Source organism: Microcebus murinus, chromosome 8 (genome assembly GCF_040939455.1).
Source record: "Microcebus murinus isolate Inina chromosome 8, M.murinus_Inina_mat1.0, whole genome shotgun sequence".
NCBI classification, from domain to species: domain Eukaryota; kingdom Metazoa; phylum Chordata; class Mammalia; order Primates; family Cheirogaleidae; genus Microcebus; species Microcebus murinus.
This window is the reverse complement of record NC_134111.1, coordinates 86,862,039-86,880,669: the sequence shown is the minus strand read 5'-3', so window position 1 is coordinate 86,880,669 and position 18,631 is coordinate 86,862,039. Positions and strand designations below refer to the sequence as shown.

Sequence of the window (18,631 nt, the reverse complement as noted above, 5' to 3'; positions counted from 1 at the left end):
TCTATCCAAGGTTTAAATTTTCTGGAGAGTAACAAAAAAAAATTTCCAGGTTCATTACCTATATCCCAGAAATTTCACTGACAGGTATATATTGTATACCCTAAAAAAATTCTTGTGCATGTATGCAAAGAGACAATGGATAAGACAGTTTACACTTCAGCACTGTTAATAACAGGGCAAAAACTGGAAGCAAATTATCAACAGGAGAATGCAAAAATGCACTGCAGAATATTTATACAATGGAATATTACACCCCAGTAAAAGTAAATTTGTGCAACATTTCTCTGTGAATACATTAGGTTGAGAAAAAAATAAGTTGCAGAATTACATGTGCCATATAAAACCATTTATATACACTTTTGACAGCTTTATACAATACTAAATATTTTACTTATGAATACATACTTATGTCCAATAGCATAAAATATTCAAGGTACTAACTACTCAAATCCTGACAAAATGAGGAGAAGGAGAGAGAAAAAAAGGATTTGGAAAGGGCTTCAAGTTTATTTTTAATAAAATCCTTTATTTTTTTAATGAAAGAAAGAAAAAGAAATAAAATAAATATGGTAAAACATTAGGATTATATAGCACAAGAAAATGGGAAAATAAGTTTTCATTATATTATTCTCTGCATTTCCTCTTTTATGAAACATTTCATAATATTAAAAAAAAAACTACTATCTGACAGAAAAGGCAGTCCCATCCTCACCTAATTATTAACATAAGCCTTTCACATTGCTGGGGAAGAGTACTGTAAGGGGAGATAATGGAATTCTGTCATTCTTCACTTTTGTGTGGTCTATTAAATCCTCTAGTCTGTAAACAATTCCACCTAGGACTTCCAGGTATATTAATACGTGGAGCAAAGGTCTCTGCTGCTGGGGTTCAGACATGTCTAGCATACTGGCTGGGCAGGTGTCTGCTTCCAGGACAAGAATTAATCTCAAGGCAAGGTAGTTCTGTTCTAACAACGAAACCTCAGACATGAGAGAGGAGGAAATGTTGAGTGTAGTATGGGACTGGCATTAGGTTTTGTCCCCCGGCCTTCCAGATTCACTCTTTCTTAAAAACAACAACAGCAACAACAACAAAACCATCCTATACTGGGGCACAACCATAATACTTGAATAGCCCCAACACAACTATAACCAAGAATGGGGTTACAGCACCCTCTTCTTTGACACCTGAAGGACTCCAGGTCATCAGGATTTTTGAAAATCTAGGATGACAAGTGGCAACACCCAGAAGAAACAGCAGAGGTGTCCAGGAGAAGCAGCAGTACCCAGTGAACAAAGCAGGACCTCATGAAGTTAGCAAAACTGTCAGTCATACCAAGTGGAAGGGGCAGAAATAATAGTAATAATAGTTAATACTTATATAGTGTAGACAATATGCTAAGCACTGTCCTACGCACTTTATCTACACTAAATTTTTTATTCCTCAAAACAACCCTATGTAAAAGGTATTATTATTTTCCTCATTTTACACATGGGACACAGAGGCACTGTGGTAGACAGGCCCCAAGATAGCTACCATCCATTCCTTCTCTCCCTGTATTTGCAGGCTACTCCCTATAAAAAGAGGGAGTCTAATTCCCCCCACTTGAATGTGAGCTGGCCTTCGTGACTTGCTTGACTAATAGAAAACAACTTTCTGGGATTGCTAAAGCTAAGTCATAAGAAGCCACATAGGCAGGGTTTCTTAGGATACTCACTCTTGGGACACTCCTTCTTAGAACCAGCTGCTACACTGTGAGAATCCCAAGCTACAGAGGACTTAGCTCAAAGGCACCAGAAGGCATCATCTTCCAGCCATGTGAATGAACCATCTCAAACATCCAAGCCAGAAGACTCCAGCTCCAGCCACCATCTGATTGCAACTGCATGAGAGGCCTCAAGAGAGTGACTGAACTGAGCCCACCCAGTCATCCCACAGAACGACGAACAATGATACTTTTTAATATGTCGTTTAAGACATTAAGTTTTGGGGTAGTTTGTCACAGCCAAAGATAAAAGAACTAGACACAAAGTAGTTGAAGGACTTTTTCAAGATCATGAGGTTAGCAGAGCAAGGACTCAAATCCAGGCCATTTGGCTCTAGAGATTGTGCTTTTAAATATTACTTTATACTGCCTCTTGTTTCTGATAAAAACCTTAATATCCAGTGGAAAGGGCAGAATGAGGGAAGAACAATTATCAGACTCCAGTGATGGGTGGACTTGCATATGAGTATAGGCAAGAAAACTTCCCAGATTCCCCAAAACAGTGAGGCTGGACTTTATAAGGAGGTTTGTATCTTATGCAGGTAGAGGAAACAAGCAGTTAAAAGATGGGTTACAAGCTCAAGATCAATCTGAAACTTACCTGTCGCTGGATGAACATGGTCATTACCTTCTTTGCTTGCTCATATGGTGATTCTTCACCAGGAAAGGAGTTCCTCATGGCAAAGCCCACATCCATACATAGCACAACAGCTGCCTAGAAATAAAGTCCCAAGGAGTGAGAAAATAACAATCATAAGAAAAAGATTCTGAGATACGTCCCTTGCTTACTGTAATCACAAAACCACAATACTAATGGTATTTAGGGGAGGCAGGATAAAGGGAAGAGAGATATTATTTAATCTAGAAAGTATCTGCCAGGAGAGGAATATGCTCCAGATAGCCACCTCTCCTATGGCCTGGGCCCCAGAATAAACCCATGTTGAGCAGATATGAAATCAACCAATAGGTCAGAGTTAAGTCCAGCCCAACCGAGCCCAACATTCTTCAGACAAAACTGCAGTTGATCTGCAGACCAACTAGCACGAGAATAGATGCTTTTGCTGTGTCACTTATTTGAGGTGTGGTTTGTTAAGAAGCATTTTTTGTGACAACCGGTGAGTACTACAATCCATGTATGCTAAGATGGTACACTGACAATGAGTCAGTTTGTAAACTGGGACTCTAAAATAAAAACTAAGGCACCAAATCTCTTCCAGTAGAGGACACAGATACATAACAAATAATGCCAGCATAATGTTCCACGGCAGAGCTACGCAGTGGGCAGTGAGAGACACAGGAACATCCACCCAAGGATGGTGGAGGGGAAACATGAAGGATAAGGAGGCGGAAAAGGCTTCCTGAATATGGACCTCCTTGATTGAGTCTTCAAGAATGAGTGGGAGTCAATCATGTGAACAAGAAAGTTACAGATGGAGGGAACCACATAAGCAAAGGCACAGTCATTAGATAGACAGCAATCACAGTGGTGAGCAGCTCTTGGCGTCATGTCCTATGAGAAAGATTAATTACAACTGACCATGAAATGAGCATGTTAGGGAAGGATCTGAACAATATGTGCTGTAAAGAACAGTTGGAAAAAAACTAGATATTTGAGCCAGATGAGATTAAGAGGAACATGATAGTAACAGCTGTGATATGAAAAGACTGATCTACAAGAAAGATAACAGAATCAACAGATGGAAGTTACAGGGATATTGGTTTCACTCCATAGAAGGGAAAAAAAGTAACATTTTAGCAATTATCAATAAAGGAACTACTGTTTTCTGAAGCAGTGATCTTGTGACCCTAAAAGTATTTGAAAAACCTGTATGAGCTCCTACCAGGGAAGTTATACATAATTTCTAAATGTGGTTATACCTCAGGCAACATATGAAAAGACTATTTTTCCCTGGTTTACAAAAAATTTGAATATAAGGCACTAATATTAAGAGATTTCTGGAGTAAAAATAGCTTATTTGAAAAAAAAGAAAGTGGTAACAACTACAAAATTCCTTTAAGAGCAATAAAATTCATATCTCACAGTTTCAATGCGCTCGGCATAATAACATAAAAAAACTTAAGTCACAAAATATGCTGCTGCATTTATTTACTATATGTTCATATAAGCTACTTTTTTTTCCCCACTAATTCCATGACAGATTAAAAAAAATTTTTTTTTGGAGACAGGGTCTCACTCTGTTGCTCCGAATAGAGTGCAGTGGCATCATCATAGCTCGCTGCAACCTCACACTCCTGAGTTCAATTGATCCTCCTGCCTCAGCCTCCCAAGTAGCTGGGAGTACAGGCAAGTGCCACTGCCCCTGGCTAATTTTTCTGTTTTTTTGTAGAGACAGGGTCTGGCTCTTGCTCAGGCTGGTCTCAAACTCCCAAGCTCAAGCAATCCTTCTGCCTTGGCCTCTCAAAGTTCTAGGATTATAGGTGTGAGCCACTGCACCTGGCCCAAAACTGCTTTTAAACAAGAAAATTCTAGAAAATTAAAGGTCTTTTGCTAGGAATCAGGTATCCAGAAAATTACATCGAAGAGTTTCACAACATGTAAAGTAGATAAAGATGGCTTTTGTAAATTTAAAAGAGTTAGTTTTGTTTTAACTATTAATAAAAGTTGTTTTAAAAAGTTTTTAGAAAAGAGGAGAGTTGAGGAAGCCTGTTTTTAAAAAAAATAAAAAGGCTTTGTTCTAGAAAAAGTTCCTTGTCCCTCAATATACCTTTCCATTGTTCATTTAATTAACAACTAACTGCAAAGTTCTGCTTCTATAATTGCTCGTTTGCATAGCTGCCAGCCCCAAAAAACCACAAAGGCTTTGTTGGGCTGCTTCTCCCTCCTTACATAAAATAGTGACAGCCCCTGCACAGGTATCAATAAACTAATCTGGCTAATTAAATTCTAGTGTCCGAGTCCCCTTAATCCGCTAGTTTACAATACATGGAACTAACTTCTTGTCTGGAGGCAGAAGAATAGTCTATCTTAAACTTTGAGCTCCTTTCTGGCAGCGGTACGAAAACCAGGAAAGAGATATTGGGCAGTATAGCAACTCTTTATTTCTATACTGAAGCAATACAGCTATTAGGATTTTACTTCAAGTCCATCTGCCACAAAAGTAACAACTCCTCTACTACAGCTACAGAGTTTTCAGCCCCTGAAGGAGGAGGAACAAAGGAGGTGAGTAGCATCATTTCGAGTTCATAATCTTTTAAATCAACATTTACCAACATAGAGTTGAGGGGACTAGGGATCAGTTGCTCAAACTCCCATCTTGTTTAACAGTATTGAATGAATGAATCCCTGGAACCACACCTTCCTTTAGTGACTGACCCTTTTGAGATAATTACCACTCTCCTGCTGTATTTAAAATAAATCCCATTAAAATTGATTTCAGATTCTATTATTAATCTGAGACATCAAGGGTTACAGATTCCTAACATAAAGATTCTCCAGGGCTCTGAAACCCTAACAGCCGGGATTCAAATCCAGGTTCCACCACTTATGGATCATGGGCTAATTATTATAATCACTTCAGTTCTCTATGCCTGGGTTTTCCCATTTGCAAACTGGGGATAAGTAGTTTTCACTTCATGGGATTGTTGTTAAGATTAAATAAAATGGAAATAAAGGGTTTACATTATTTTATCATCCTCTGTGCCTCACACGTTTATTGAATATCTTTCAATAAATGCGAGAAATTAAATTGTTACAAAGATAATGTGACATTTTACATTTCAAGTTATTTTATTCACAGATCGTCCCTCTCCAAATTTTACACGCCTGTGGGGTAGGTGCTTATCATTCACTCCCACATTGTTTTAAGAACTCAGGTTCAAAAGTAACAGAGGAGGTGGGATAAGAGGCTGGAGTGGGAATGAGGGGTAGTGAGGGGAAGCGGTGAGGAGGGAGGTATAATGAGCAGGTGGGAAAGGGAGAAGGGGAATGGGATGGACGGTCAATGGGAAGGGGACAGAATGAATGAGGATCAAATTCAGGTCTTCGGATTTCAAATCCCCAGCTTTTCTCATAGCGCATCCTAGCCCTCCGGGTCCAGCCCACAACTATGATCTTCCCTCTTGCTCCACTCTTTAGCACTGCCGTGATCCCACGATTCCTGCTTCCCAAGCCACCCTCTCCGGATCCTCGGCAGAGGTAAGGCCCAAGCCTACGGCTCGCTCTCTACCTTATTCCCCGACCACGCCATGTTGCTGGTCCGCAGGCGCCTTGGTTGCCTCTTCCGGGCGGGAACCTGCAGCGCCGCAGCTCGGTTCCGGCGGACTTGCTGCCCGCGGTAGAAAGAAAAGCAGCTTCCGGCTAATCTTGTAAGGGGCGGGGAAAGCGTGCGCGGGAGCTCTGAGCATGCGCATATTCCCTCCATTCCGCTTTGGTGAGTGTGTGGAGTCTGACCTGAGACACCAAGTGCTGGCCACTAATACTCATCACTGCTCCGGAAGGCTCATTTTCCTTTTCGCTCATTGAGAATAACACCTACAGAGTTTTGTGTTAAAACCCTGGAGTTAATTTCCTCGAGTATAAGTCCAGGAAGACAATTAAGTTCTCTAAAAGCCTCAGTTTATTCTAGTAAAAAGTGTAATAAAGACTTAACAAATGCGATGACCTTAAACCAACTCCTGAAGAATAAGTAGGAGTTTTCCAGGCAAAGAAAAAAGTAGAAAGGCAAGGTACAAACGCCTGTCGGCACGAAACAGCATCTGCAGAGTCTCTCCCAATAGTCTGGAGTGTCTCCAGCTTGGAAGGAAGGAGGTGAGGTTTTATTTAGAAGGCGAACCTAGAGAGGTGTTCTAGAAATGGCAGCTGTAAATCACAGCGCTTGCCTGGCTCTCTTTCAAGGAAACTGTCCAGCAGGCAGCCCCTGCCCCTCTGAGGGAGACTGGCCCAAGACGAACTTTGCACAGAAACAACTGTTCTTTATACCAGATGACCCACACGCTGACAGGTGATTGGACAAAGCCTCTGGCAACCTGCAAAGTATCTGCAAACCTCTGCCCAAACTGGGAAAATCAAGTACAATCAGTAATCTCTCCTTGGAAATTGGACCTGGGAAAAACTAGAACTAAAGCTGAAAACGTGTAGCGAATCCGTAAGTGAAAGTTATAAATAGGTTGAAGCCAGCACAATCAGACATTATCAGACATGCAGGTGTTACAGAGGTTCGGTACTCGTCCCTGAGGTCAAATCAGTGAGAATGAAGAAGAGGAAAAGTGATTTGAAAAAAAGGAAAGAAGTTTATTAATTTGCTGGCAAAAGAGGAAGGAGGTAGACTAGTGTCTCAAAAGACCACCATCCTGCCTTTAACCACTTTGGTAGGAGCGTCGACTAGTCAATAGCCACAGATGAACGTGCACAGCCAAGCGTGGACTTTAGCCGACAGCCGTGATATGAAGGCGCACAGCTGAGCACCGACTTCAGTCCACAACCAAAAGCTTTTACTTTTACAGCTTTTGTCTCTGTAGTTGCAGTGTGTACGTTCAGCTAATAAGTTACTATGAATCTGTGACCTTTTAACAAGTCCTTAGCAGGAGTTATTATAGTTATTTTCCTAAAGCTGCCTGTAAAGTAAAACAAGTTTTCAGTGCTTTAAAGCTTTCATCCATCACACAAGAGCAAAATGGATTCATCGTCAATACACAGCACAAAATACCATGCAGACTATGAGTGTCGGCTGCGAGCATGGTTTCTCAACCAGTGAGCGCGGGACCCAAGTGGTTAAGTAGAAAAACAGGGCTTTTTAAAAGAGTGGTACTTGGTGGTTGAGCTCAGGTCTACATGACCATGACCATTTTCACATGTCATGGCTTTAGCTGTTGTTTAATTGGTGGTTTCCAGTTGACCTTATCTTCGGTAACAATGATCTTGTGACCCTGAACAATTCTGTTCAGCCATCTCCTTTGGTTTAACATACTAGAAAACAACAGCAAAGAACATTTTTCTGCCCCTTAGATTACTGGTCTTGGGAAGGAATGTAGATTTTAATTCCCAAAAAGCGTGGGAGGTTTTAAAGAGACAACTCATAAAACATTTAATTGCTCTTCTTTAGACCTTTACCTCTGTTACATTCATAGTCCTGTTAATTTAAATAATAAGTGGCTGGAAATGAAAGTCACACACAAATGAAGTTTATTATCATAAGACAAGATTTTGAGGATGTACCCAGCCAGGTAAAACAGGAACTGCAGACAAGCTCTGGCTGTTTTTCCTAAGGGGAAGTTGGAGTGTTCAGCATTTGAAAGGCATAGGGAGAGAAGGAAAAAGGTGGAGGGGGAGGTGATGTAACAAAGTGGTTATAACATTCTTGTGAGGCCCAGGAAATCTACATTTTGCATAAAATGAGAGGGAATATTAGAAGGGAAAAGGGGAGTGAAGGAAGTATCAGTTATGTGGATGTCCCTGGGTAGGTGGAAGAATGTCTGATTCTGTCTTATCTCCAGTTCTGTAAAGATAATTCATTTTAATTCAATATTAACGTGAAATCAAATAGGCTTTAGTTGTAGGTGCTAGACATAGGTACAACATGTATGTCCTTGCTTATGGGAGGTTAGCAAGGAATTTCATTTCATTAATGAATGATCCACCAGGCCAGTTCTTTACAGGTGCCTGAGGCCCTCACATCTCTTTTGCCTAAGGAGTTGGGGCAGAGCGGTGTGGGCAGGTGCCAGAGTGGTCCTGGTAGTTTAATTTTCTTTTTACAGACCCCAGGAAGTTTTCCCATCTTTTGATTCAAACTCAAGGAATTCTTTTAAAGCCGAAGTATTTGTAATAATATTTTTATGGAGAGGTAATGGCCAGACAGCCCAGCTTTGTGAAGGCTCTTGGGCTGGCTACAGCCAGCAAGCACCTGGCAGCTGCCCTTTCTTGCTGCCAGAATGCCCAAGAGGAAGGTCAAGGAAAAGGGCGGCTAAGGAAGAGCCCACAAGGAAGTTAGCAAGATTGTTAGCTACCCCTGCTCCTGCAAAAGTGGAAACGAACCCAAAAAAAGCATCAGGAAAGGATAAATCATAGGACCAAAAAAGTGCAAACGAAAGGGAGAAGGGGAGCAAAGGGCAAACAGGCCCAAGTGATTAACTAAAACTAAAGACAATTTGCCTAAAGAAAATGGAGAAACTAACAATGAGGGAGTCATATACCATGATAAGACATGGTATATGATATTAATCAGATTTGGCTTCTTTCTTTCCTGTTTCATCAGAGGCTAGACCCTGTGACTATATATGGCTACTCCCTTCCTCCTCCACAACAAAATGATGCTGGCTTTGTTGATTCCATTTCTACCTGTCAGTGCAAGGTCCTTTTGGATTTGTTTGACACAGAATTGAGTGTAAAGGGGGAGGATAAGAGGTTGATGGGCTATGGCTAGTGGTAGTGCTGGGGTATGTGTTGGGGGAGTGAGGAGGGAGTTGGACAGAGAGAATAGTATGGGAGCCACAGTGGCACATGAAAGAAATGGGTGGGAGGAGAAAATAACAGACTATTACTTTGGTGAACCTCATGAGCCATGCCTGCCAGGATTCATACTCTTATATAGTCTCTTAACTTGAATCTGTACTGGCCTTATGACTACCTTTATGACTGTAAATGTAGCAGAAGTGACACTGGGCCAGCTCTTGGCCAAAGCCTGCAGAATGCCTAGCAGATTTGGCTTTTGTACCCTGGTGAAACCAGATGCCATGAATGAACCAACTACCATGAGACTGCCATGATGTGCAAGCCCAATAGAGCCACATGGAGGAGCACTATTATGGGTTAAATGTGTCTGCCCAAAATTCGTATGTTGAAATCCTACTCCCCCCCCCATGTGATGATAGTTGGAGACAGGACCTTTGGGAGATAATTAGGCTTAAAAAAGTCATGAGGGTGGGGCCCTCATGATGGAATTAGTGTCCTATAAGAAGAAACACTAAAGACCTTCTCCTTCTCTCTCCCCCTCTCCTCCCCTCACACAAAGAAAAGGTCATGTGAGTATACAGCAAGAAGGCAGCCGACTGCGATGCAAGAAGAAAACCCTTACCAGAGAGTGAATATGCTAGAACCATGATCTTGGACTCCCAGCCTCTAAAACTGTGAGAAAATAAATCTCGGTTGTTCAAGTTGCCACATCTTTGGTATTATCTTTTATGACAGTCCAAGTTTGTTTTGGCAGGCCAAACAGCCTAATGAAAGCACTGAGCACCAATAACCCCAAGGTTGTACCCAGAAGGCCCCTAGCACCTAGTTGGCAGCCACATAAGTAAGGTTGTCTAGGAGCAGATCCTCCAGGCCCTAAAGATCTGTCCCAGCATTAGAAACATTGAGCAGAGACTAGCAGTGGAGCTGTGCCCGGATTACAGAATTATGAGAAAAAGAATCTAAAGGCGGTTGTTTTAAGCCTGTATGTTGTGGGTATTACAGCAACAATAGACAACTAAAACAACAGAGGGTTTTTTTTGAACTATTGCTGTAATGTAGACCAAGTGTTCCCTTCAGGGTAATTAATAAAGGCAAATAAAATATTCGATTTATTTTTAAATTACAATTAAAATTGCTAGAGTATGTTTGAGTTTTGTATCATTCTGAGAGTGACCTATATGAGTGATGACTTTATGAGCATTATACAAAATAAAAATGTGCAGGCTTTGTGCTCTGACAGAGCTGTAACAATGGTTATATGGGTATTTAGGAAAATGAGTTAAAATTTTAATAGAGTACAGATATGAAATAAAAGTTTGTATCTCAAACAGATGTGAGTAGTGATGGTACCATGTTCCACCACTTCCATCAAACCATTAAAAATCCACAAAGAAAAGTTTATCTTAGTAATTAAATTAATTGAGGTGGAAGAGAAATCTTTGATGTTAGACACTAGTTTTCCTCAACATTGCAAAAATTAAGCCCTGGGTGGCCATTCTAAAATGGCAGAGTGAAACTTTTAAATCATCTGAAATTAGTCCTTTTTAAGATTTGAAATTTTGCTTTATAGGAAATCATGGGTTTTCCTCCTTGGACATTAACTAAAATGAAGAATGCCACCTGGCTGGGCGCAGTGGCTCACGCCTGTAATCCTAGCACTCTGGGAGGCCGAGGCGGGCGGATTGCTTGAGGTCATGAGTTCAAAACCAGCCTGAACAAGAGTGAGACCATGTCTCTACTATAAATAGAAAGAAATTAATTGGCCAACTAATATATATAGAAAAAATTAGCCAGGCATGGTGGCACATGCCTGTAGTCCCAGCTACTAGGGAGGCGGAGGCAGCAGGATTGCTTGAGCCCAGGAGTTTGAGGTTGCTGTGAGCGAGGGTGACGCCATGGCACTCACTCTAGCCTGGGCAACAGAGTGAGACTCTGTCTCAAAAAAAAAAAAAAAAAGAGTACTACCTAATGCCAATAGACAAAGTGACTTAGAAACAGCAGCATTACCACACTGAGCCGATACGGTTTATCCAGCTGAGCACATTATGGCTGCCAAGCAACTGGAAAATAGAGTCCTCCTTTTTGATATTCAGCATGAAGATTAGATGACTATGAGCTAAAAGAATTGTTCAAATATGGTATTTAACCCTCTAGTTTCTCCTCTAATGTTCTCTAGTTGCTTTCTGAGAGCAAAGATGAGACTGCTTTAGTTCTATTTGGTTCTAGTCCAGGCTTTTACATACCTCTATAGAGGCCTTTTGAAATAATTTTAGTTTACAAGCCTATTTCTTTACTAGGTGATGAGCCCAACTAGGGTGAAGGCCATGTCAACTTTATCTAGGATCCCTTGGGCATGGTCTCACTCCACTGCACAATGGCCACCTCACCCTTGTCCTAATCATGACTCTTTAGCATTGGTCATTGGTTTCCCCAACCCCAGAAAAATGTGGCAAAAGTGGTCACAAGTTTCTAATGTGGTTTGTGGAAATACTCCACCTAAATAGTATCCCCATAAATTAGTGGTGTGTGGAAAGAGTCAAAACATAAGGATTCATATTAAGATCATTATATATATAGAGAGAGGACAGCCACCATGCTCACCCTTTTTCTGCAAGCTGTAGAATTCAAAGAAATTTTAGAGAGCCTCAAAGACAAAGTGAGCAAATTTTAATCAGCTTTTATTTTTATTTTCTTTGTCTTCATTTCAATTATTCATATCTCTGCAAATGCACCAGAGAGCACCAAAGTAATCTTTAAAAATGCTGGGCATATTTTTTTCTTACCAATCTATTAATAGTCCCCCCCCCCAAAAAAAAAGAGTTCTTCTGAAGGTGGAGTTCAGCACCATACATTAGGCAAATGTCCCCAGCTTTCTGTGGGTGAGCATGGCCAACCCCTCTGGTTGGTTCACAGCAGTTCTTTCAACAGTTCTTTCTGAGACATGAACAAGAAAAAAGCACCAGATATTCTTCAAAATCTGCTGACCTTTTAGCATTTGATGTTTTGAAATGCTAGAAATGATTTTTGTTTTTTAAATTCAGAATCTATTCATCTGGATGAATCTGGTTTACACCCCCTAGTGGCCAGGAAGACACAGGTATCTCAGCACAGTAAAGACCATGTTTGTTAAACTCTAGAAAGTGAGTGAGTAAAGCTGAGTGAGGTTTTGCCAAATAACAGAAGACTTCTTTGTGCTTAGGGCTACTGATCCCTGTTGGGGAAACATTTGGCAAATGCAATCTCTCTCTTTCCAGTCTTTAATCTATAGATTAGATTGAATAGCACCACCCCTGTCTCCACATCCACCACCAGGAAAGAGTTATGCTACTATTATCTAATTGTTCTCTCCTTCCCACTACTCATTTCCAAAAAAATCTAAAACCATGTGATATTACAGAAATTTAATTGCAAAGTATGAGAGGTGCTAATACCCATATATATCACATACGTAGTATATGTAGCTAATATCTATATATAAATCTTATGTGTAAAATTCAGGCCTAAATAAGCAAATAAATGAACAAATAGATAAATAAAACTATATTAGCAGTTTGGGATTCCGAATGTATTTAAATAATTATTGTGAGGGAGAGATTCTTACTTGTCTACCAAAATAGCCATTCTTCCCTTTTCTCTCCAATTAGCATAACCCCAATATTTAGGTGAGAATATAGCTATCCAGCCAAACAACTACATTTCCTAGGCTTTTTTTGCTCATGAGGTCATGTGACTGAGGTCTGGCCAATGAGAAATTAGAAGGGTTGAGTGGGACTTCCTAGAAGTCTCCTTAAACAGGAAGGGTGTGCGCTTCTTTGCCCCTTCCTCTGTTTTGCCAGAAACATGGGTGCAATGGCTGGAGATGTAGTTCAGCACCAGGACTGAGGCTAAAGGCAATGCAGGTCACATACTGTTAATGGCAGAGGAATAGAAGAAGCCAGGGCCCTGGAGAACTTCATAGGGTCCCAGGATGATCTATCTCCAGGCTTCTTCTATACAAGAAAGAAGTACCCTTCTATCTTGTTTAAACCACTGATATTTTAGGGGTTTAATTATATATACAACTAAATCTAACTCTAAATGATACACACCAATCTTTACTTTCTGCTACACTGTGGCACCCCAGCTTCCTAAATGTTTCACTCGGTCCTCCTGGTGGACTTGGTCACTCCTGCGCCTCTTATTCTCCCTGTCACAATAAGTCACGCACTCCCCTGGGGTCCAGGCACCAGAAACATCGTCAGGCTCGCAAACTGATACACAGTGGAGCTCCTTGTCCCTGAAAACTGGTCATTTTAGGGCAGAGAATCAAGAAGAGTTTGTCCATTGGATGGACTGGTTTAGCACAAACTGCCATTTGTGTCCCCTGCCCTCCAGGAACCATCAAGATGGCAGGACAGATCAGTATGGGCTAAGATTTTGCCGAAGAACTGTGGTGGGGAGGGGGTAATTTAAGGAAAGAATCTGGTGGAATTATAAGATGATATATTGGCTGCTGGGGCCAGAGAAGGAAGTCAGTTGTTGGGAGTTTAGACAGTGGAGGTTTCTATTTCCTGGGTGGGGTCCTTGTTGGAAAGGGTGGCTGAGATATTGTCAGATTCAAGCAGCTCCACAATGCTGTAGGGAGAACAGTCCTCCAGCCCCAGCTTGCTGCAGAGCCAGCCACAGAAGCCCTTCTCCATGTCCCGGGCAGCCTGCCACCATGCTCCCCAGGACCACGAGAGCTGGACCACGGCAGCATAGAGGCCCAGGGCAGAGGCCATGGCCATGATGAGCACTGGATAGAAGAGAATGAGGCAGGGGCAACATGAGATCTTGTGCCAGAAGGTCCTCTCCTCGTTGTACACGAGGAAGATGTTGTACCAGGTGATAGTGCCATAGTAGAAAGAGACAACGAAAGAGAGGACGAAAACCACGGGCAGGCAGACCAGTGTCCAGAGGACCACATGGGGCCCACGGTCGGCTCCCACCTGGCAGGCCTCTCTTCCTTCCGATGTTGCTTCCCTTGACAACTCTTTAGGCTTGGTCAGTTCCTGCAGCTCCTTCTCTGTCAATGTGACATGGATGTCCACCATCTGACCCTTTTTCTTCCCGCGTGTGATGGTCCCAGTTAATGTCACATAGCGGCTATCTAAAGGCATGTTCCACATTCCTGCAGGGCAAAAAGGAGGCGAGAGCCAAAATTAGAAGAGTGGATCAGAAGTGCATCACAGGGTCGTCACCTGAGGCTGGGGATAAGGACAAGAATGTCCTTTGTTATAGCGTCGGACACAGCACTGGAGGCAGCACTCAACGACAGACTGAAGGGGTCTCCCTCAGGAGGGCGACCACTGGCACTGCTGCTCCCACAGTGAGCTCTCACCCCACGTGTCAAATGGGGGCAGGGTCAGCTTGTTTCTCATGTTCTCTCTCCACTCTTTTGGGCCTCAATCTTGGCACAATCTCTGTGACATGAAGGGGTGGGAGGAACTTTACTACACATAGCACTTTCTAATGATCCTGTGTCTAGTTAACAAGTGCTGTGAAAATGGTGTTTGTGAATGTCAGGTACTGTGCGTCAAGACTGTACGTGTGTGTGTTAGACTGAGGGCAGCCCACCCTCCCGCCCTTCTCGTGCCCAGCTCTACCTTCTCCTAGAGGGGCCTCCTCACACACCTGTGGGCATCCCAGCCTCACATCCGGGCTCTGCACACACGCTACACACACCCACACCCACACACACACACACATACACACCACACCACACTCTCCCACACACACCACTCCCCTCCACACATACACACCACACACACACACACCCACACACCCACATACACACCACACCCTCCCCCACACATACACACACACCACACACATACACTCCCCCCCACACATACCACACACATACACACCACACTCTCCCACACACCACTCCCCCAACACATACACACAGCACACACATACACACCACACTCTCCCACACACCAGTCCCCCCCACATACACACACACCACACACATACACCCCAAACACACACCACACACATACACACCACACTCTCCCACACACACCACTCCCCCCCCACACCACACACATACACACACAACATACCACACATACTCTGTACACAAACACCACACATATAATACATACCATATACACACACCACATACACACACCACACCCTCCCACACAACACACGCATACACACACACAACACACCACATCCTCCCACACATGTCACATACATACACCATACACTATACACCCCCCACAACACACACATACATACACAACACACATACCCCATGCACATATACCACACACATAATACATATCACATACATACACTAGCCATGCCCCTCCATATCACACACTCATATAAATGACAACACTTATACACCCCACACACATACACCACACACACCACACCACACAACACACTGAACATTACACACACATACATACCAGACAACACACAAACACCCCTGGCCCCCACACGCACCATATACACACATGCCACACGCATCCCACATATGCCCACCCAACCACACCCCCCTCACGCACCCCACCAGACAGCCATCCTTGGGCCACTCTGGAAGTGAGGTTGGAGATGTGGATACAGGGACGTCTGTGGCCTTTGGTGCATAAAATGTAGTCTTGAAGTGTGGGGGGAGGGTTGGGGGAGAACAGGCTCTAGGTGGGCATGCTGCTCATGTTGCATGTGAACTCCTTGCCCCACAGCTGCAAGAGAGAGAGAGAAAATGGAGTCGCCTACAGGGCAAGGCCCTGGATAGTGCCAGGGGCTCTGACTATCCAGTAAAAGGGTTCTGCTGTCCCTCAACCTCATGTTTTCACAGTCTCCTTCATCTCAGAAAAGGACACCACCATCTGTCTTCTCCATTGTTCCTGCCAAACACCCAGGAGTCATTATGGATTCCTCTCTTTTCCTCACTCCCTGCCTCTGATCAATCAGCAAGTCCCAGATTGCATTCTGAATCCAGCCTCTCTTCTCTAGCTGTCTCTCCTGCTGTCACCCTAAAAGTCTCCTATCAGCTTCCAGTCTCACTCCTTGTAATCCATTCTTTATAGAGAAGGCAGAGTGATCTTTTAAAAATATAAATGAGGGCCAGGCGTGGTGGCTCACGCCTGTAATCCTAGCACTTTGGGAGGCCGAGGCGGGCGGATTGCTCAAGGTCAGGAGTTCAAAACCAGCCTGAGCGAGACTCTGTCTCTACCAAAAATAGAAATAAATTAATTGACCAACTAAAAATATATATACAAAAAATTAGCCGGGCATGGTGGCGCATGCCTGTAGTCCCAGCTACTCGGGAGGCTGAGGCAGTAGGATCGCTGAGCCCCAGAGATTGAGGTTGCTGTGAGCCAGGCTGACGCCACGGCACTCACTCTAGCCTGGGCAACAAAGTGAGACTCTGTCTCAAAAAAAAAAAAATTAAATAAATAAATAAATAAATAAAAATACAAATGAGGCTGCGAGTGGCGGCTCAAGCCTGTAATCCTAGCACTCTGGGAGGCCGAGGCAGAGGATCACTTGAGGCCAGGAGCTCCAGACCAGCCTGAGCAAGAGTGAGACCCCATCTCTACAAAGAATAAGGAAAAATTAGTCAGACATGGTAGTATAAGACTGTAGTCCCAGTTACTGGGGAGGCTGAGGCAGTAGGATCACTTAAGCCCAGGAGTTTGAAGTAGCAGTGAGCTATGATGATGCTCCTGCACTCAGCACATACATGGTTAGTATAAACTGTTTGTGTTACCAATTTTTGTGTATAAATCAGCCTCTTCCATTACATTAAAAGTTCTGAAAGGGTGGTGGAGATCTCCTCCATATCACCTACAATAAAACATAATAGGTGCTCAGTAAATACTGTGGATTTGTTGAATGAAGACTGCAACATTATGAGAAGAAATATATCACCAACAAAAACAGATCAGTGAGCAAATGCCTGTCTATTCTGGGGGATGCCCTTTTGTTTTCTTCCTGTGGTTTTAAACAAGTGGCCCTAGACAGACTCACCATCATCCATAGGATAGTCTAGGAAATCATCTCCTTCCTCCTCTTTAGGCTGCTCTCCACCTTCCAATTCCCCAGGCTCCTCGTCCGTTTTCTCATTGTCTGAGCGGTAGACGATGATGGATTCTGGGCGGGATTCTTTCTTCTTCTTTTTCCTGCGACCCATTGTAGATTCCCCATCCAGGGCCAAGGCAGCAGCCACAGCCTTCCTCAGTGAGCCCTGGTAGGAGCTTGGGAGCTGGGTCTGGCCTTCCACTGGAGCTGGCTCTTCCATCCCAGTCCTGACCTCTATGCCTTATAAAGAGCCTGACTTGAATGAGCAAATGCACAATCCATATCCTGGGTGCGGTATATGCAAAGATATCCCAAGGATTTGTCCCACCTGAAAGATAGGAAAGCAAAGCCATCAATAAGGAGCAAATAGAATGAGATGGAGAAATTTGGGAAATGATCCTCAACTTGACAGAAGCCTTTCCTTCCCTTTATTTCTCATAACACTTTATTTTGCAAGTGCAGTGGAGATCCTCTTACAAGAATAGATTGACAATAACATTTTGTGTTACAACATTTGTGTCATTTACATAAACATATAATATTATGCAAAGCCCATCAATCTAGTTAGGGGAGGCAGAATATAAGAAAGTTACTGACAGATGAGAGTTAAGAAGAATTCTTTCTCCCCCCATAGATGGAGATTCAGATGGCTGGGGCCAGAAATCCCAACTTCTGGCTACTGAGTCATACATTATAACTACACCTAAACAGATGAGTGCAACTTTAAATAAGCCATCCAAAGATGGTGCAACTTTGCCAACCACATCTACCTTGCTATTCTGTAAAGGAAACCTCTCTCCTCCTTTATAGACCAAGACCTCAGAAAGTTGCTGGGATCTGTCTTATTACTTTCTGTAAAGACAGCAGAGAGGGTGCATTTAACACTCTTAAGTCAAATGCTTAGTAATAGAATTGGGAATTCTTATGGGTGGGGTCTGCAGGATGAAATTGGCTAGTGTCACTACTTCTTCACTGCCTGACTTTGTTAGAATAGAATGGGCACCATTATCTTTAAATTTTTTTTTTTTTTTTTTTTTTAGAGACGGGGTCTCGCTCTTGCTCAGGCTGGTTTTGAACTCCTGACCTTGAGCAATCCGCCCGCCTCGGCCTCCCAAGAGCTAGGATTACAGGCGTGAGCCACAGCGCCCGGCCCCATATCTTTAAATTCTTATGCATACAGCTTGCTGGACTATGGAACTCATCTGGCTGACATGTCTAAGAACACAAAGGTGTATGCATGAAGAGTCAGGACTTTCCAAGAGTCTCTCCAAAGAGAGACTTTCCAAGGTAAATAATAGGGGACACGGAGCTCTCAACCATTAGAATGAGTAGACCTTGGGTATTAATGACCTCAAGCAGGGCTCTTCTTCTAAAGTAGCTCCAACACAGAGGAGAGT

The 18,631-nt window shown here is 42.9% G+C and overlaps 2 protein-coding genes across 2 annotated transcripts in view; both read right to left on the bottom strand.

Annotated features, from left to right (window-relative positions):
* Positions 1-6,063, bottom strand: part of XRCC5 (X-ray repair cross complementing 5) — an 89,522-nt gene extending 83,459 nt beyond the window's left edge. Inside the window, exons 1-2 of the mRNA XM_076005923.1 lie at positions 5,953-6,063; positions 2,367-2,480 (exon numbers count right to left, since the gene is read on the bottom strand). Of these exons, the coding sequence (XP_075862038.1) occupies positions 2,367-2,480; positions 5,953-5,973 (135 nt within the window). The 5' untranslated portion in view covers positions 5,974-6,063. The remainder of the gene's footprint in view (positions 1-2,366; positions 2,481-5,952) is intronic.
* Positions 6,064-11,162: 5,099 nt separating this feature from the next.
* Positions 11,163-18,249, bottom strand: TMEM169 (transmembrane protein 169). Its single transcript, XM_012785177.2, has 2 exons — positions 17,184-18,249; positions 11,163-14,322 (listed from the first exon to the last, which is right to left on the bottom strand). Exons 1-2 carry the CDS (start codon positions 17,452-17,454, stop codon positions 13,700-13,702), a joined length of 894 nt encoding a protein of 297 aa, XP_012640631.1. The 5' UTR covers positions 17,455-18,249; the 3' UTR covers positions 11,163-13,699.
* Between the last annotated feature and the right edge of the window lie 382 nt (positions 18,250-18,631).

Bases quoted from the DNA above. Each gene is read 5' to 3' on its own strand.
- TMEM169 (XM_012785177.2), bottom strand. From the start codon at position 17,454: ATGGAAGAGCCAGCTCCAGTGGAAGGCCAGACCCAGCTCCCAAGCTCC. The intron at 14,323-17,183 runs GTGAGTCTGTCT...TTTGCCCTGCAG, and splicing joins AGACTATCCTATGGATGATG to GAATGTGGAACATGCCTTTA.